Genomic DNA, 20,269 nt, shown 5'->3' on the forward strand with positions numbered 1-20,269 from the left:
AGTAATATGTTGTCCCCAGAATTTAATTAATTTCCCTGGATTTAGGCCTGGGGACTTCCGGCGAGGTAACATGGCGGGTGCCATGGCAGCGAGCAGCACCGGAGGTCCCGGCCACGTCAAAGTTCCAGCCAGCCAATCCACTGGCTGGGGTTGGGGGCTATTTAAACCGAGGCATGAGCTCGCTTCCTCAATCAATGCTCGCCCCAAAATCGCACAGAGCTGCCCGCAGCAGAAGAGCCCACGGCGCTCTTCTGCTGCAGGCTCTGTGCACCTGAGTTGGGGGGGGGGATGAGACACTGAGGCAGTGAAGAAGAGGAGGAGAAGCCTAGAAAAGAGCTGTGCTGCGTTGTGAGACAGACAGACAGACAGAGAGAGAGAGAGAGAGAGAGAGAGAGAGAGAGAGAGAGAGAGAGAGAGAGAGAGAGACAGAGCCTTGTGAGTGTGTTTTAATGCATGTTTTCCCAAGACTAGCGAGCACCTTTACTCAATCTCTCTCCCCCCCCCCAACCTCTTTTTGGGGGAGTTTGTGTGTTTGTAGATGGGCTTCTCCGCCTGCCTTGTGTCAAGGTGCACACCCAACAACTTTGCCCCCCCTCCAAAAAAAGGTCAAGAACTCTGGGCAACCCTTTCCTAAAATAATAAAGCATTAATTTATTTATTTTTAATGTCCCCGGATTCCTTGAAAAAAATCTGATAACCATGGGGCAGACAAGCTGCCCATGGGGGTGGGGCGAGCCAAGGCAGGGCTGTGTGGAGCCTCTCCGCAGCCTCCCCCTCAGCTGTAGGGTGGCTGAGGCAGTGGGCAGATGCAAGCCCTGCGTTGCTCAAAAAAGCATTGCGCAGCCTGCAGGCAGTCCTCCCCCTGCCTCCCCCTCAGGAGCATACCTGCCAAGTTTCAGCCTGAGAAATAAGGGCCCGGACCGGAAGTAGCAGACTGCCACCATTTTGGAACTGGGCAGAGCATGCTCAGAAGTGACTTTTGATGCTGCTGTGCCCAGTTCCAAAATGGCCGTCGCACCAAAAGTCGCGCTGCAGCCATTTTGGAACTGGGCAGAGCAGCATCAAAAGTCGCTTCTGAGCATGCTCAGCCCAGTTCCAAAATGGCCGCCGCACCAGAATAAACCGGGGGGAAACAAAAAAATCATTTTTTTCGGCTGGGGACAGCCGGAAAAACGGGGGTTTCCCGGGGGATACAGGAGACTTGACAGCTATGCTCAGGAGAGATGCGTGGCTCAGGCACGCTGCAGGCCCCGTGGTGTGATGCCCAGTGCCCCCCGCCTCACCTAGCTATGCCTCCGGATTAGGCAGATTCGTGGAGGAGAGGGTTGTTGAAGGCTACTAGCCATAAAGGCTGTGCTCTGCCTGCAAAGTTGGAGGCTGCAATGCTTCTGGTTTCTGGAAAAAATCACTCAAGGGGAGGGTGCTCCTGCAATGGCGTAGGAAGGGGTGCAGTGGGTGCGGGAGTTATTTTTGCCATTTTGTCACCCCCCTCAGTGATGACACCCGGGGCGAACCGCACCCACCGCACCCCCTTCCTACGCCACTGAGTAGCTTGTTCCCCCTTCCAGGCAACCTAAGCACCGTGTTCTGCACTCGCTACACCCTCTAGAACAGGGGTCCCCAAACTAAGGCCCGGGGGCCGGATGCGGCCCGCGCAAGCCAATTGTGCGGCCCCTGACAACCCCCACCGCCCGCTCTTACCGGTGCACCGCAGTACAGTTGCCCATCTCCGAGTCGGCGCAGCACCAGAAATAGCTTGTGCGCACGCGCAGGCCGGAGGGCGGGGGGACGCGCTCCCATACACACGCACACATGCTATTTCTGGTGCCGCACTTCCCCAGAAGTGCACCGGAAATTACGTCTGCACGTGCGCAGAAGCCATTTCCGGCTCCGTGCCATGCCAGAAAAAGCAAGTGCGTGTGCGTATGGGAGTGTGTTCCCCCACCCTCCGGCCCGCCACGCGATCAGTGCTGGAGGAACCGGCCCAAAGCCGGGTATGTTTGGGGACCCCTGCTCTAGAAGAACCTCCAGTGTAGCTCCACATAGAGCACATTGCAGTAACCCAGCCTTGAGGATTTATGCAAACCCGCAAGTTCTTCCTCAGAAGAGATGCTTAGTTAGCACTGTTGAGCATATATGCACAAAATGGAATTTGGAATTTGCCCAACATCATTTACTGGCAGCTATGATGCAAGATAGTGAGGAGACAAAAACCCAGGCTAGCTGCAAGCAAGCTGCACTCAGAGAGTGAGCGCAACTCTTGTGCAGCCCAATATTATTCTTCCCCCACCATTTGTAGCCCAGCAGCAAAAGGCTCTGACTATCCTGTCACCATAAGCCAAGCCCATTACGTGGTTCACACAGTACAGGTGGTGTTCTCATCCAGGGCCAGCCCAAGACATTTTGCATCTGAGGCGAATCACAAAATGGCGCCCTCCCCCTGCCAGGGAAGAAGGGAGGAGTGAAGCTCTACATTGGGAGCAAGCGGGGAATAAAGATCTTCTACTTGTGATGCATTCCTCGGAGGCCGGAGCTGCTGCCCCTGTGGATCCTGCCACCCGAGATGGTCACCTCACCTTGCCTCATGGGAGGGCCAGCCCTCCAAGAGGATGAGTGCCCACAGAATACCAACACATTGGGCAGCTTCATGAGTCACTGGCATGCAGGCCACTGACTGGACAGACATAGAGACTGACCTTCCCACTCACCTCCAGAGGTGTTCTCTTCAGTAGAGGGTTCAGACACATTGGCATGGCAGTGTGGGGAAGGTTGCATGGCTGCCGCCGCCCATGCTATGCCAGTCCTGTGGAGAAATAGAGGACTTCAATTTCCAGTGCTGCCAGTTCAGCACCTGTCAGGTTACATGTGCAGAAAAAGAAAACAAACAAAATTATCTAGCCCCATCTTCATTAGAAACGACGATGAAGAGCCCTTCGTAACTTCATATGCACTGCTCTTTTTTTAAAAACGATATTTAGGCAAAATATTTGCAAACACCATTATTTTAATGAATTGAATTTGTAACGTGTTTGCAAAGGATGTGTTGGGGGAAACTGTTTGCAATAAGGGAAATGGCATTTTGTGCCTTTCCCCTTCCCTAAAATATTTCTGATGGAATGAACTCTTCCAGTAAAATCTTTTGATGAGGATATATATATCCTCATATATGTATGGTTTTCTAAGAACAAAGAACAAATATGACAAACTTAATCCTTTTAGCTCTTGGGGGGGGGGGAGTATCCATATAATTTTACATGAACCTCAGCTGTGATTTGCCTTTTCAGAAAGTAGATTTGACCCATTAACGTGCCATGTTTGCTAGCATGACTTACTTGTTTTTGATACTGACTCTCCTGTAATGGGAAGATGCAAGGCATACTCTAAGGCAGGCATGGCCAAACTTGGCCCTCCAGATGTTTTAGGACTACAACTCCCATCATCCCTAGCTAACAGGACCAGTGGTCAGGGATGATGGGAACTGTAGTCCCAAAACATCTAGAGGGCCAAGTTTGGCCATGCTTGCTCTAAGGAGATAAAACCCAAGTTTTCTGGTCCCAGGTTCTACTCGAAGCCTTTAAATGTGTGGTTGTTACATCAAAAGAGTTCTGGTGGATCAGACAGAGGTGCCACCTTGTCCAGCCTCCTTTTTTCCAAGAGAGCTGCCTACACAAAAGGGCGGGAAAGCAAACGCCCTGCCCTGTTCTCTGTTCTCTGTTTCTAGCATGCGCTGTTCAGAGGCATGCAGCCTTTTAACACCACTGCAAATGACACGCCTCTTTACCAGTAATAATCTCCCTTTCAAGTCTTCTAACCTAGAGGCTATCAGCACATCCTGTGGCTGTGGCAGTGGATCTTGTAAGTCAATTATACATTACATAAAATTCACCGCCACAGGATGTGGTTGGCCCCTGGCTTTAAAAGAGGATGAGACAAATTCTGAGCTTGCCTTGATTATTTAATATTTTATAGATTATTTTAATATTTCCTATGGTCCCTGGAAGGGTGTCCCAGCCAGGAGTCATTGAATGCTTAAGATCTGCCTCTCTGAGAGGGTGATCTGACTTTGTAGGGTCCCTCCCCACTGCCTCAGAAACCTCAGTGGCCCTTGCCTCACCAACACCAGAGCCCTGGCATTGATAGAAACAAAAGCAGAGCATCTCAGGAAGCATATTAGGGGGAAGGTTTGAATCTGAAGGATCCAAAACCTCCCCACTCAACCCAGCACACTCTCAAAACCGGGGCAAATATACACAAGCCCAGGATATGGCATATATATTTTGGAAACCATGAGAGAGACATTCCTAGAGAAAACAACAACAGGGCAGTTCTACACTAAACATTTAAAGCACACCTAATACACATTGATAGTACATGACTCCCACCCACCCCCAATATAATCCTGGGGACTGTAGTTTGTTAAGGATACTGAATTGTGGCTCTGTGGGGGAGAACTACAATTCCCAGGATTCTTTGGCAGAAGTCGTGTGCTTTAAGTGTGTGGTATGATTTGCCCCCAGAAAGAAATAAAATAGAGGGGAATTGCCATTCCTCCTTTCCTTCCACCATGTGCCTGGCAAGGGTTTGCATCGCCTGATGCTGGGTTCTCGCAACCCTCTGGTAGGATTGTTCTGCCAACTAATTGATGTATTCCAAGCCCTCTCCCACCATTCTGTCAGTTCCAACCTCAACAAAATAAATGGTTGAAGTGTTGCTTCGGAGAGTCTTCAAAGATCATGCAAAAGTGCACTTAGGTCTATGGGAAACCTTCCAATTATAATTTCCCTGTAACAGTCTAAGTACAAATTAATCTAAAATGCCTTGTGTATTGCATTAGAAATTATTCCATCAGAGGTCCAAAGTGATTTTCTCCATGATCCCGATGAGAATGTTCAGCTCTTGTGATCAACATCCTCTGTTTTATTTCAACATTTAATTCGTGTGGTACATTTTAGCCTGCAAATCAGGGGTGGGGAATATAGCTGCCAAGTTTTCCCTTTTCTCGCGAGGAAGCCTATTCAGCATAAGGGAAAATCCCTTTAAAAAAGGGATAACTTGGCAGCTATGGTGGGGAACCTCAGTCAGGGGGCTGAATTCAACCCTCCAGGCCTTTCTAGGCCACAACCCCCCTGCCCAAGCCACACCCTTTGCCAGTCCTGCTCCACACCCTCCTTAGATTTCCCCCCACACCTTTTAGATTGTGTCTTTGAATGCCTCTTCCTTGCCTGCACAAAAGATGGGGAAAGGTGGGTGGGTGTGACCCTCAGACTTTTGCATGGGTGAAATGTTGTCTGCTGTACATCCACTGATCCCCTGGCTTTTGCCTCTGCCTCCCCCTTACCACCCCCACCCCCTGAGCAGGCAGCCCTCAGATTGAAAAATGTTTCCCACCCTTGCTGTAAAAAAACAAAAATGATACAAGACAGCTAGAAGCCATCCTCAAGCAACAAAAGTCTGAGAATTCCTATTGTTACACACATTTTTCTTTATCTCTTACATATTTGCATGTATATCTCAAGGATTTCTAGAAATAATACAGTACTGATAGTTTCTGGCAATATACTGGCAATTGAATCACAAGGTGTGATGCTATGTCATTTAGAAGCTCAAATAACAGAGACAACTTTCAAATCACCTCAAACATAATATTCTTCAGTGAGGGCAGTTTGCATACTGAAATGCGAACCAGTTAGGGTGGCATAGATGCATGTGTGTATGGATCCTTGGGTATCAATTATGCACTCGGTTGTCTTCCACAGAGTTTTTACTAATCCTGTGCAAATGACTACAGTGTGGCGATCTTCAATATGTAGAACAGTGTTTCTCAACCTTTTTTGGGCCACGGCACACTTGTTCCATGAAAAAAATCACGAGGCACACCACCATTAAAAAAGTTAAAAAATTTAACTCTGTGCCGCCCTATATTGACTATATAATTATGACTGTAAGAAACACTTGCCAAATTACAAGGGCGCGCGCACTTCCAGGGGAGCTGCGGGGCGGCTCAAAGGCGAAAGGTTACCTTGACTGCTGCTTACGAGTAATTCCGGACCGCGAAGCCCAGCGTCCGCCGCGCAGCCATGGCGAAGGACGGGCGAAGGAGGCAGGGGAGGCGGAGCAACCTCGATGCGGCTTAAGGGGGGCCAGCGGCGGATCTGGAGCGCGCCTCCCTAGGGGGCCTCCCTAGACTCTAAAACCACCCTCCAGTCGTTTGCACTGAGCTTTGGGAAAGAGGAGGAGAAATATTGCTTTCCGGCGGGTCAGTGTTGTGTATTGGCGGCCGCCAGGCACGTGACAATGCAAACCGCCCTTCTCGTCGCCGCACGTCGCGGCACACCAGCCAGCGTCTCGCAGCACACTAGTGGTTGAGAAACGCTGATGTAGAAGAGGAAGCATGATTATTCACCACCCATTGTTCAGAGCTCCTTCACAGAGCCTGTGCACACTTCTACTCAGATTACACAGACAGAGCCTACAGCTTGTGTGCATAAAGGCTGTCTGCAGAAGACCTGGTCAATGTATGGCGTTTGGAAGTAGGTCCAGGAGTTGCAACCGTGTAGTAGAAAAACACGGTATATGTTTTCAGATTCTTTGCAACAAGTGGTAATGCCATCCGGACTGGAGTGTCTATTTCCATCTCTGGCTGGTTTGCTGGCTCCATTGACTCTTAGACCACGATTACTTGGTCACTGTGCTCCATAGTCTGGTGACCTCCAGATTTGAGTATTGTAGTGCACTATATGCATAGCTGCCAAGTTTTCCATTTTCTCGCGAGGAAGCCTATTCAGCATAAGGGAAAATCCCTTTAAAAAAGGGATAACTTGGCAGCTATGACTATATGTGGGGCTGCCCTTGAACCCAATTCAGAAACTTCCTATGGTGAAAAATGTAGCAGGCAGGCTGAAGGGGGAGATGACTTTAACCAGTCACTTTTGCTTCAGACAAGAATGGAATCTGAAAGTAGTGTTTTCCTATACTAGGCATGTCCAACAGGTAGATCGTGATCTACCGGTAGATCACTGGACGTCTGCTGTAGATCACTGGTAGATCATTGGCTCCCCCAAAGAAGCTGAACAACTGTGACTCCCCTAAAAAAAGCTCAACATTTTACCTCCTCCCTGAAAAAACTCAATAACTTTGACCCGAACCCCCCCAAAATGGGGCCTTCCTAAAAAAAACTCAACAACTTTGACCTAAACCCCCCAAAAGGGGGTAGATCGCTGCCATTTTATAACTCTGTGAGTAGATCACAGTCTCTTGGGAGTTGGCCACCCCTGTCCTATACCAATAGTTTAGGGACTTTTACCATCTTGTAACCAAGCTACATTTTACTGTCTGCAGAGCTTTTTTTACTGCTGTATTGAAAAGTACGTGAATATGATCTCTGGGGAGTTTGTAAGTAAACCATTTTATAACTTACTAAATGTGTGGTCTTCTATGCTGGGGGAAGAAGGAAATTTGGAAGGAGATTTTAAAGTGGAATACTTTGGAATTAACCGAAAGGGGCACTTTTAAAGGATTTAAAGCCTGTATTTCCACACTTTTATTTACTGTATGTTTTTGTCTTAGAAGATATTTAGTAGGACCAGTTCTGGAGTTGCTTCTATTACCTGTTTTGTTATTTTGCAGATCTATTGTAAAACTGATATCCTGAAAGATTGAATTTTGGAGCATTCCCACCATATGTGGAGTTATGTGCCTTTGGCGGTGCAGCCTCTCCAGCACCTACGTGAAGTTCCTGGGTGTATCATCGCTAGCTTACATGGTGTTAGGTATCACCTGTAGATATCTTTGTATTGTTAACCATGCCGTGTTCTTCAGATGAAGGGCAGTATAGAAAATTAATTAATTAATTAATTCCACTTTCATCCAGTATTTTCTGTTCCACTGCAATTGGTATATTTTGTACATGTCTTTCTTCCAGTTCATTGCTGATGAGGAAATAAAACATATTTTTTACATATTCTGTACAATACACATATATCCCTCAACTATTTATTTTCTAATCAGTTGCCTTCCTTTCAAAGTTAATGATGTTCCAGATGGATAGTTCTGTTAGTCTTTTGCACCAAATAATCTTATGGAACCTTTAAGACAAATGAAATGCACTGGCTAATGGCCTATCAAAAACTTATCAAAAACCATCTACAGTTGCATGTCTACTCAGAAGTAAGTCCCAATGAATTAAATTAGGTTTACTACCAGATAGGGATGGAAGGAACTGTCAATTTCTGTTCAGTTTTCCATATTTCTGAAGCAATTTATTATTATTTTTTAATCCTAATGAAATGCCTTCAGCATTTTAGAGTGAATTTCTCCTAAGAATACATTTTTTATGCAGTTTTGACTAATATACACATTTTTGCAAGCGTTTTCTACCTTTAGAAAAGGTATGCAAGCATTTTGTACCTTGTTTACACTAATATATTCATGTTTATGCACAGGTTTACCTAATTTGTGATTTCTTGTAAACACTGGTTAGTTGGAAAACTGCACTGCAAAATTCAGGTACTGTAAGTGCAAGAACGGCTATGTTTCATTTCTCATGTTGTTTTGGAAACTGCAAATTTGACAAATTCAGCTTAATTTAACTCTCAACTGAATCAAATTTCTTCCCCAGCCTCACCAGCTTGATTTTACACATCATCTTATCTTATTTCCCTCACTTAGGCATTAAGGAGGGATGTTTCCTTATACATTGATAACTTATAGTATGTGAATTGCCTTTTTCATTTTCATTTTTTTGAAAGATGAGACGTGGAATAAGTTATGTGATATACCCAGTAGTGATGGATTTTCTTTTTATGAGTTTAATAAAAGACAATCATTTCTAATTTTTCTACCATAAAATATTCAGTATTATTCCACCATATTTCAGTGTCATAGACTGAATTGACAACTTGTCTATCTTCCTCTAATTTATTTATCCATTCTGAAGGAGACCCGGTTATAAAAGAAAAATTTTCTAGATGGCTATGATACAAAACATAAGTTTTCCCTTTCAGAATGATGTAGGTGCTGAAAAAAATCCCCTGCAGTGGAGCAACAGGAAGTGTTCTGCGCGAACTGTGTGTTCTTTCGTTTTGCATTATTCAATTATTTTGATCTGCCAGTTTCAATTACAAAGAGATTAGCATTTCATACAAGATAATGACCTCACCCTTCAGATGTAGCAACTGGTGTGATTTCAACACTATAGTTAAATGCTTCACACTTTCTTGAACCACCACCTGTCTAGGTTGATGCTATAAGGTCTCATTTGCTATTGAGAGATTTGGAGATTGTTTTGCTTACAAATACAGGCTGAGCCAAGACATTTTGCTGCCTAAAACAAAGGACAGGATGGCACACCTCCCAGTTTTAAATACAGATGCAGATCAATCTGACAGTTGAATATAATTTCAATTTCACCACACCTGAGATCAGCAGGTTAACTTCTTAGGGACACAGGGCAGGTTGTGTGGCACACCCATGTCTATCTTACAACAGAAGGAAATGGCCAGGGGGGCCAGGGGGAATGGAGCCCCAGCATTCACCACAAGATCCGCCCTCCCCAGAATTCAGCACTTGAAGAGGCTGCCTCAGTCTTCGTAATTGTAGGGCCATAGCTGAGCACACCAGAGTGCAAGCAAACGCATTCTAAATGCAGGTGCAAAATTGCATCAGATTCCCCGATTGTGCGTGGGATCCTTAGCCAAACCCCGGCTGCTTCCAGTCCAGATAAAGCCAAGCTCTAAAATGCCCCACTCTCTGTCTTTTAATTCACACTGCAAAACTATTTCTCTGCCCCTTCCACTAGTTGAACGGTGGCATTTTCTAAAGGGATTTTCAGTCATTCAGGAAACAACAACTGATAATCCCTGACTATTAGCAAGAAATGAAAGATAGCAGCCAGAAATCTTAAGGGCTTTTTTTCTGGCGGTGTTCAATGGTACACAGTACCGGCACCTTCCCCGCCCCCCCCCCAAATCTTGTGCTGCTAGTGCCACCGCCTTCCATTCTGTGGCTAGGGCACGAGGTGAGCATGGGCAGTGTGGCTGGTGGCTGGAAGGAGGGGAAGGGGGGAGGAGGAGGGCAGAATGCTGGGTGGGTGTGAACAGCAGATGGAGCAAGGTGGGGGGAAGCTTGAGGAAGGGGGAGGGGCATGCAAAGTGGGAGCGGCGGAAGAGGGGGAGAGAGAGAGGGAGAGAGAAGGGGGGTGGAGAGGCTCAGGGCCATCTTAAGTATATCTGGCGCCGTGGTGCAAAGATCCCTCCGGTGCCCTCCCCCGTTTCCCAGAGTTGCTCCCGACGAGGGCGGAGAGGGCGGTGAGCTGATGCTGGGAGGCGCCACGCCACACCGCCTCTTCCCTGGCCGCCTCTTCCCTGGCACCCGTGCCGCAGTGGCCACAGCAGGCAGGGGCTCTGCTGCTTCAGCGCGTGAGGGCAGCGAGCTGATGTCAGGAAGCGCCGCATCCAGCCTCCAGCTCTTCCCTGGCACCCTCCAGAACTTGGCGTCCTGACACCCCGCGCCACTTGCCTCTATGGGCAAGACACCCCTGGAGAGGATCATGGCGAGTACTGGCACCTTTTTTCCTATAAAAAAGCTGAGCTTAATATCATATACTACTCAACACAGTGCTTGTTATATGAACCTTGGAAACTCCAGTAATATTGTAGGCCTGCATAAGCACACTACTCTGCCCCAACACTAGGAATTATCCTAATATTGTATCTGGTTTGAGAGGATCGCCTTGCCCCCGCGATTGAGCATGTTGCACAATGTCAGCACGCCCTGAGGCGGGCTCTCATGACATCAGCAGACCCCCAATGTCCAATCCTCATTCAAAGCCCACAAACCTTTCTCTATCCAATTTCTCTATGCCACACATCATTTTATAATCTTCTATCATGCTACCTCTTACTTGCCTCTTCTCCAAAGTAAAACATCCCAAATGCCGCAACCTTTTCTCACAGGAGTCCTTCCATTCCCTTGATCATTTGGGTTGCCCTTTTCTGAACCTTTTTCAACTGTGCCCTATCCTTTTTGATGTGAGGTGATGTGAACCATACATATTACATGCAAGTCCAGCTATGCAAACACTCGTTATATGAACTTTCAGTTATCTGCACATGAAGGATCTTTACTCTAAGGTCGCTAAAGGAATGTCTGATTCAAATATCCGAACAGCAGGAACTGCATGTATACAAATCAGCAATAGTTGTTCAGCACCCTGACTGAGTGCAACCTATGGAACTGTGGTCAGTGAAAATAAAATGAAAGGAGAGGAGAATCTGAATAGCAAGGCCTGTGTGTACGGTAATTATGTTCAAGCTTCTGTTGTTGTTGCTTTTTTTAATCATTTGGGGGTTAACCATTATGGTTTTGGGAATGCACCGGGATTTTCCCAATTAAGAATGGAAATTGTCAGCTCACTATGCAAACACTCACCTTATGAACTGTTTCTCATGAACAGATTAGGTTCACCTAGCGCAGGCACCCCCAAACTTCGGCCCTCCAGATGTGTTGGACTACAATTCCCATCTTCCCCAACCACTGGTCCTGTTAGCTAGGGATCATGGGAGTTGTAGGCCAAAACATCTGGAGGGCCGCAGTTTGGGGATGCCTGACCTAGCAGGACCTGCATGTATTCTGAATGCAATCACACCATAGGTTTGTATGATGCCATGGTATGGACAGACTCCCCCCCCCCCAATTCCTTTCCTAATGATTCCTAGCATAGAATCTGTCCTTATCACAGCTGCCGCACACTGGGTCTACATCTTCATCAAGCTATGACCCGAAGGTCTTGTACCTGATCCAGCCTGAGCATGTATGTGAAATTAAGATTTTTTTTGTGCCAGCATGCATGGGTAACAAAAATCACAGTAACAGCCAAATTGGAATGGAACTACCGTAAATTAGGGCTGCCATAAATCTGGGAATCGGGCTGCGAAATGGCATTCAGGCAGATTTTTGCTGAATCTGCAAAATATCCCGGAAAACCCGGACGTATGGCAAGTAGGGCGATTTTTCTTAAAAAATGTTTTTAAATATGACAACCCTATCTAAATAATCTGTTTCACCAAACTATGGCTGAAGTTGTGACTCATCCACAAACGACAATCAAATCCTAGATGGCAGATATTTTTTCAGTGATCAACCTGGCACTAATATGCAGGGGTGGAGGAAGCTGCTCCGGCACCTGGAGCGGTGTGCACCCAGGGGTGGGGTGCTGCCATGCAGCGAGCATGTGTGGCGTCACCACACACAACGCATGCGCGCTGGGCAGCGCCGCCGTCGGCAAACCGCTCCAGCGCCACGTGGGGACGGTGTCGGGACCCTCCGGTTGCGGATGCAGCCGCAAGCACAGGACCTCGGCACCATCCCCGCAAGGTACTGGAGCGGCTTCCCGCCAGGAAACCGCTCCAGTGACACGTAGGGACAGCGCCAGGCCCTATGGTCATGGGTGCAGCCACGAACACAGGACCTTGGGCTGCCTCCTCACTTGCTTCTCCAACCGAAAGTGCACGGAGGAAGGTCTGACCGTCTGCTCCGACAGAGATGGAGGAAAAGCGGAGAGGGTGAGGAAGAGGACACACAGCAAGCTCCATGCACAGCCCCACCCGCCACTCTGTTGAGTGGCATGTGAAGTAGCCAATGGTGCCTCGCCTTTCCCCTCCCAAGAGCAACATTTCACTGCCCCTCCCATGTTGCCTTTTACGGCGCGCTGGCGTGCAGCTTCCCCCGCCTCCTCATTGGGCGGCAAGGTTTGAAGGAGGCCTTGCCGCACTGTGCTGGTTGGGCTAATCCCGGCTCCTTCGGCAATATGAAGGGAAGGGGGATGGCGGCAACATCGGGGCCTCCGGGGTGGCGGTCGCGGCGGCAGTGGCGGCCGTCATCGGAGGTGGAGGTGGGGGGCGCCCTGAGTGTCACCCCCCTCCAGGGTGGCACCCGGAGTGGCCCACCCCCAACGCCCCCTTGCTACGCCCCTGCTAATATGCAGCACCCCACCTTTTATTAACCCATTGTGGTTTGAGGCCTGCTGAGGAAATTTCCAATGCAGTCCAGTTCTTTCAGTAGATTTTTGTGAAGAAAACCAGGGTCATCTTGTTTGATAAAGTTGAGGAACACTGCTTTGGAACTTGCACTGTATCTAGAGTGAAGTTGGCATCTATCACTCAGCATTTTTGAACATTCCCACGTTTGGCTTCAGTGGATATGTTAGGTACATAATTACAGGTGTCACAGTGGCCGGAGTGGACTGCTTCAGAGTAACGACGCTACGCAGCTCTGCATTTTATTCTTTTATTGGTGCTGCGTATTTACAGTGCTCAAGTCATTGCTATTTACACGGAGCGATGTTGTCAGTCGGTTTCAGAACCTCCTAATGGCTTTTGGCGCGTCTTTCTCCAACACAAAAGCTTTGGCAGACCCATCCTCTTGCCCCTCCTCTTCCTGCGTAATTCTGGAGTTGGAGGGATGGGTCTTCCCCCCTTGCTTGCCCCTTCCTGTCCCACCTGGGACCCTGGCTCCTCTACCTTGCCTGAGCCTCGGACACGACTTCCTGCTTCCCCACTGGAATCGGAACTCTCCCTGCTTTCCCCTTTGCTCGGGGACGGGCTTGAACTCAGGAGGGGAGGGACTTCGCGATATCCCCTGTCCCTCACATCCACCCCCCTCCCAAGCTCTCCTTCACCCCTCCCCAGGCCCCCCCCATGTGTCGGTGACGACTGGAAGCCTAAGAACTCAGTGCTCTCCGAGCCCGTTGGTGTGAATACCTCCCCCCAGTCCTGCGAGCCCCCCCCTTCCGCCTGGGCGGACGGGAATCCCAAAAAGTCCGTGGCGTCAGAGCTGGTGGGGGTAAAAACGTTCTGCCAATCTGCTCCTTCCTCTGACTGGGTGGATCTCGGTGACACCCATACCTCATCCTCTGGTTCCTCAAACTCCGCTTCCCAGCGCCATGGTGAGCTGCTCTCCCGTGCCTCCTCCTCCTCCCCCTCCCTTTCCATGTGCCAGGGCTTGGGTCTGTGGGGAAAGAGGGCGTGAAATTCTTCCACCAAGAATTCCTCCTGTATCTGAGTGGCTGGGACCCATTCATTCTGGGACGGTGGAGCATCCTCCCATGCCATGAGGTACTCCAGTCCCCCCACCCCCCACCTTGAATCCAGGATGGCCGTGGCCTCATTGAGTTGCTCCCTGCCTTCCCTCTCCCCCCCTCCCTCGGGGGTTTGTTCGCTGTCTCGGAGCCTGCTGCTTTCCCTGTACGGCGACAGCAGCGATCTATGAAACACTGGATGCACCCTCATGTCCTCTGGCAGTGCCAGCCTGTATGCCACCGGGTTTACCTGTTGCGTGACCGTGAAGGGGCCCAGCCTTTTGGGTGCCAGCTTTTTGCACCTCCCTCTGGTGGGAAGGCCCTCCGAGGACAACCACACCTTGTCCCCCACCCTGATGACCTCCCCTTGTCGCCTGTGGCGATCTGCCCCCTTTTTGTACGCTTCCTTGGCCCTCTCCAAGTGGTCTCTGAGCTGCTGGTGCACCGTCTCCAGTTCCTCTGCCCAATCCTCAGCCTGTGGGCCCTCCTCCTCCTCCTCCTCCCTCTCCCTCTCTGGGAAAGATCTGAGGTCGCGCCCGTAATTGGCCTTAAAGGGCGACACCCCTGTGGAGACGTGCACTGCATTGTTGTAGGCAAATTCTGCTAGTGGCAAGCGATCCACCCAGTCCGTTTGCCGCTGGCTGACGTAGCATCTCAGGTACTGCTGCAGAATGGCGTTGACCCTCTCCGCTTGTCCGTTGGTCTGCGGGTGTCTAGCCGTCGACAAGCTGACCTCCACCTGCAGGAGGTTCATGAGCCGCCGCCAGAACCTGGAAACAAATTGGCGGCCACGATCCGAAATAACCCTTAAAGGTAATCCATGCAGTCTGAAAATGTGATCAACAAACAGTTTGGCTGTCTCTTCTGCCGAGACTGCCCTGGCACACGGTATAAAGTGACACATTTTGGACATAAGGTCCACCACCACCAACACTGCAGTCTTACCCCTGGACGAAGGCAGATCTGTGATGAAGTCCATGGACACCACTTCCCACGGCCTGTGTGGTGTGGCTAAGGGCTCCAGCAACCCTGGTGGCGCTGCTCTGACCACCTTCGCCCGCTGGCAGGTGGTACAGCCCCTTACATAGTCTCGAACATCTTCCCGCACCCCTGGCCACCAGAAGTGTCTCATGACTAGGTGAGCGGTTTTGTCCCTTCCAAAATGCCCCGCTGTAGGGTTGTCGTGCATCTGCTTGAGGACCGTACGTCGAAGCTGGGTGGTGGGTAGGTACAGCGCACCCTTGTAGAAAAGCAGCCCTCTGCGTTCTGCAAAGTCTTTTGCCTGCTCCCTCCCCCCTCTCAGTTCTCTGAAGATGCGGTTGGCAAATTCATCCGCTGCCGTCAGTGCTGTGAGTTCTGCCTCGCTCACCACAGCTGCTCCGCAGGACCATGCCGACGGGGGGAAAATGTGCCTTGGGGCTGGTGGCGCCTCCTCCTCCATGTACTCTGGCTTGCGGGAGAGGGCATCCGCCCTGACATTCTGCTCCCCCGGGATGTAGTGGATGGAGAAGTTGAAGTTCGAGAAGAACTCTGCCCACCGTATCTGCCGCTGGTTGAGCACCCTGGCAGTTCTCCAGAACTCCAGGTTCTTGTGGTCTGTGCACACCTGGATGGGGTGCTTCGCGCCCACCAGGAAGTGTCGCCAGTGCTGGAACGCAGCGTAGATCGCAAGAAGTTCCCTATCAAACACTGTGTAGTTGCGTTCAGGCTGTGTCAGCTTCCTGGAGAAGAAGGCACAGGGTCTCCACTCCCTGTTGGCGTCCAGTTGCAACAAAATTGCGCCCACAGCTTTTTCAGAAGCATCTGTCTCAATGCGTAGGGGCGCGTCCTGCACCACATGGAACAGGTTTTGGTCTGAGGCGAACACTCTCTTGAGGCTTTCGAACGCTGCTTGCGCCTCTGGTGTCCACTTGAACTTCTGCTTGCCTCTCAGGCAGTCCGTGATGGGAGCCGTAACGCGAGAGAAGTTCTTGATGAACTTCCTGTAGAAGTTAGCGAAGCCTAGTAGGCGTTGGGCATCTTTGCGCGTCCTGGGGCTGTGCCAGTCCAGGATGGCCTGCACCTTGTCCTTGTCCATCGCCAGCCCCTTGTCTGACAGCTTGTAGCCCAGGAAGTCCACCTCTTTGGTGTGAAACTTGCACTTCTCCAGCTTCACATACAGGTGGTTCTCCTTCAGGCGTTGCAACACCTCTCTGACATCTTTCACATGCTGCACTGGGTCATTCGAGTAGATAAGGATGTCATCTAGGAAGACCAAGCATTTCCTGAAGAGGAGGGACCCCAGGACGTGGTGCATGAAGGCCTGGAAGCATGCTGAGCCCCCTTGCAAACCGAAGGGCATCACCAGATATTCAAAAGAGCCCAGAGGCGTGAACATCGTGGTTTTCCATTCATCTCCTTCCCGGATCCTGATCAAGTTGTACGCCCCCCTTAGGTCCAGCTTGGTGAAAATCTTGCCCCTGCGTGCCGCTGTCAGGAGATCATCCACTCTGGGCATGGGGAAAGCCACGGGCTCTGTCACCGAATTCAGCCGTCTAAAGTCCACCACAAGACGGCGCTGTTGCGTGTCTTTCTTGTCCACCCAGAAGACCGGGCTGCCCCCTGCTGCCTTGCTTTCCCTTATGAACCCCCGCTTGAGGTTCTTGTCGATGAAAGCGCGCAGATCCTCCAGCTCCTGGTCTGACATGGCGTACAGCTTGGCTGGGGGTATCGTCGCCCCTGGCACCAGGTTGATCTGGCAGTCAAAAGGCCTGTGCGGGGGTAGGTGGTCGGACTCCGCTTCGCTGAAGACCTCCTGCAGGTCCCAGTACTGCTTGGGTATTGCCTCACCCCCTTTGATATGCATGGTGGCCACCGTGGCTATCGGAGGCCCCTCCCCTGGTTGGTGCTGCATGCAATGTTCCAGACAAAAGTCTGACCCAAACGTGATGCACCTCTGGTGCCAACTGATGGAGGGGTCGTGGCGCGCCAGCCAGCTCATGCCCAAGACGATGGGGGGGTCTGAGATGGTGGTGACGTTGAACGCCAGTGTCTCTGAGTGCCTTCCCACCGTCATTCTCATGGGGGGGGTTTGATGTGTGATGGCCCCTCCCAGCAGCTCCCTGCCGTCAATGGTTGCTACGTGCAGAGGAAAATCCAACTGCAAAAGCTGGATTTGGTGCTCTTCTGCAAAGCTTCTCGAGAAGAAGTTGGCGGACGCCCCACTGTCAATTAAGGCGAGGACCGTCAGGGGATAGCCATTTGGGAGCGTTAGCGTCACTTCTAGAACCACTCCTGCTCTGGGAGGGGTGGGCTGGCTCTGCACCTCTCTGTGCGGGTGGGCGGGCTGGGGCTGTTGTCTGCTGACTGTGCCTGGCTGCTGCCCCTTGTCTCCTGCAGCCAGGCTTTCCCGTTTCCCTGCTGTGGTGCTGCGTCAGTGGGGGAGGGCACCACCGTTCCCGCCTTTCCTTGCCACTCCCTGCGATGTGGGCAGTCTCTGACGAGATGCTGGGGTGAGTTGCAGAGAAAGCAATTCCCGCCCCTTCCCTCCTTGCGTCTTGGCGCCGCTGGGGTTTGAAAAGCCCGCGCGCGCGCGCTATCAATCTGCATGGGCTCCTGGTCCTGGCTGGCTCCAGGCGTGGCCTGAAAGGGTTGTTGAGGGAGTGGCTTCTCCTGCGACCGTGGGAACCAAGCCCGCTTTGCGCGCGTCGCTTGCTTGTCGTTCCACCGGGATTCCTGCCTCACCCCCACCGCCAGAGCTGCTTTGCTCAGCTGATCCATAGTACTGGGCTTTGGACCTCTCGAGAGTTCATCCTTCACCTCCTCGCTCAAACCCAAGTAAAACGCAGCTTGCATGGGAGGCGAATCCAAAACCCACCCCAGTCTGTGCACCAGCATGGTGAATTTCGCCCAATATGCGCGAACTGTCATATTTCCTTGGCGTAAATTATGCAGTTCCTCCTTAGTCTGGTCCAAATGACTATCGGACGAATACATCGTCCTCAAACCTTCTAGAAATTGTTGGACATTTTTCATGCAAGGATTCTTGGTTGCGATTAATGGTCTTAGCCACTCCCTGGCTGCTCCGGTGAGATGTTCCACAATAAACGCTACTCTGTGCTCATCATCGGGGAACTCATTCTGGTGCAGCTCAAGAGCATACACGATCTCAGTCTCAAAGCCCTGAAACTCCTTCGGGTCTCCATTGAACTTGCTTACAAGGGTCCCTGCTCTCCTTCCTGGCAGCACTTGGACTTGGGGAGCCCCTCCCGCCTTGTTTTTCTCTGCATCCAGCTTGTTTTGGAGGTCTACCGCCACCGCCCTTAAATGCTGCTCTTTTTCCTGGAGCTCTCTCACCTGTTCCGCAAGTTGTAGCCGGTCGTCCTGGACCTTCTTAGTCTCCTCTTTAGCTGCCTTCAATTCTCCCTGCGCCTGCAGCGACAGCTGTTGCAGTTCTAGCTGGGCTTGCTCAGCGATCTGCCGCCACTTCTCCGCCTCGGACACGCTCATCCCGGCAACTCCGAAGTAGCCCAAAAATGATTAGGAGGTTGCTGTCACAGTGGCCGGAGTGGACTGCTTCAGAGTAACGACGCTACGCAGCTCTGCATTTTATTCTTTTATTGGTGCTGCGTATTTACAGTGCTCAAGTCATTGCTATTTACACGGAGCGATGTTGTCAGTCGGTTTCAGAACCTCCTAATGGCTTTTGGCGCGTCTTTCTCCAACACAAAAGCTTTGGCAGACCCATCCTCTTGCCCCTCCTCTTCCTGCGTAATTCTGGAGTTGGAGGGATGGGTCTTCCCCCCTTGCTTGCCCCTTCCTGTCCCACCTGGGACCCTGGCTCCTCTACCTTGCCTGAGCCTCGGACACGACTTCCTGCTTCCCCACTGGAATCGGAACTCTCCCTGCTTTCCCCTTTGCTCGGGGACGGGCTTGAACTCAGGAGGGGAGGGACTTCGCGATATCCCCTGTCCCTCACATCCGGGAAATAAGTTTCCCTAAATATCCTCAATCATTATTTACAATCTAACCTCTACTGAGACTCTTGTCTGAATGTGTTGCCAGTCACATTCAACAATACTGAGCTAGGTGGACAAATAACAACTTCATATACTTTCCTCGTGGTAATGAGGCTACAGCCTGTCCAGGGGCCTTCTGGATCTCTTCATTTCAAAAAGGTGTGTGTCCCCCTCCCTTTCCCGGTGCTTTGGCTGTACATGGCACCATTGTCTGATATTCTTTTGGCACTAGGTGAATAACTTCTTAATTGCCCAGACTTTAGAGCCATTATATGTTATTTTTCAATCTGCATTGCTATTTACTGAATTATGTTTTATTTTATCATCTTTATTTTTCTTTGATAGTGCTTCAAACTTCTTTACTAGACCTCTCGGAGTACTATTTCTGAACAAATAAATAAAATAATCCCTAGTGAATTTGGGCATAGCATTAATCCATAAAATTTGAGAAATATTCTATTAAGAAAAGTCTGCAGGAATCTATGTCCCCCCCCCCAAGAAAGCCCCACCCCCACCCCAATGCTTTAGTTTCTGATGCAACATTTTCCATGTTTTCTCTCAACAGGAATAATTCCCAAAGCACTCCTGCACTCCTGTGGCAAGACTGGCCCTAAGAGTCCAATTAAGTCAGCTGTTCTATATTCATAACCTAGGTACACTTTTCATCTACAGCTCCAGATAGAACTAGGAGGTAACAGAGATGCCAAACACTGATGTCTAAAGGTGGCTGCCCTCCATTATTTTTTCTCCTTATACAGAATACTTATGTGCACCACAATTTATTTATTTCAGGAAGATTTAAGGTTCTGTTTAAGGTGCAAACAGTAGGTGGAGGTCACAAAATGAAAGGAAGAAAACTTGAGACATGTAAATTATTCCCAATTTAACTTCTCTTTCAGCTATCAATTTAAAGGTGCTCAGATCCCCCACCCAAACACACAATTGTGGCACGTGTGTGAAGAGATTCTACATATATATATATATACTAACATTTTGCATATGCTGTAAGCCACCCAGAGTGGCTGGGGAAACCTAGCCAGATAGGCAAGGTTGTTATTGTTGTTGTTGTTGTTATTGCTTGGGCCAGGATCAGCGCCACATGGAATATTTCTATATGTGCATGTTGTAAGGCCACCTGGCACATGGTCACACGGTGTGTGAGTGCAGTGGGGGAATGCGGCCGCTGGGTACCATCGCC

General features: G+C 50.0%; 1 protein-coding gene across 2 annotated transcripts in view; it reads right to left on the reverse strand.

Moving 5' to 3' along the window:
* The window catches only part of PPP2R2C (protein phosphatase 2 regulatory subunit Bgamma), a 48,413-nt gene that overhangs the window by 26,125 nt on the left and 2,019 nt on the right, over nt 1–20,269 (reverse strand). The window contains exon 2 of one of the 2 annotated variants that reach the window (XM_060279036.1): nt 2,709–2,803. The exons of the other annotated variant lie outside the window; for it this stretch is intronic. Within the exon in view, the coding sequence (XP_060135019.1) occupies nt 2,709–2,775 (67 nt within the window). The 5' untranslated portion in view covers nt 2,776–2,803. The remainder of the gene's footprint in view (nt 1–2,708; nt 2,804–20,269) is intronic. 2 annotated transcript variants of the gene reach the window in all.

This window comes from Zootoca vivipara, chromosome 9, assembly GCF_963506605.1.
Source record: "Zootoca vivipara chromosome 9, rZooViv1.1, whole genome shotgun sequence".
NCBI classification, from domain to species: domain Eukaryota; kingdom Metazoa; phylum Chordata; class Lepidosauria; order Squamata; family Lacertidae; genus Zootoca; species Zootoca vivipara.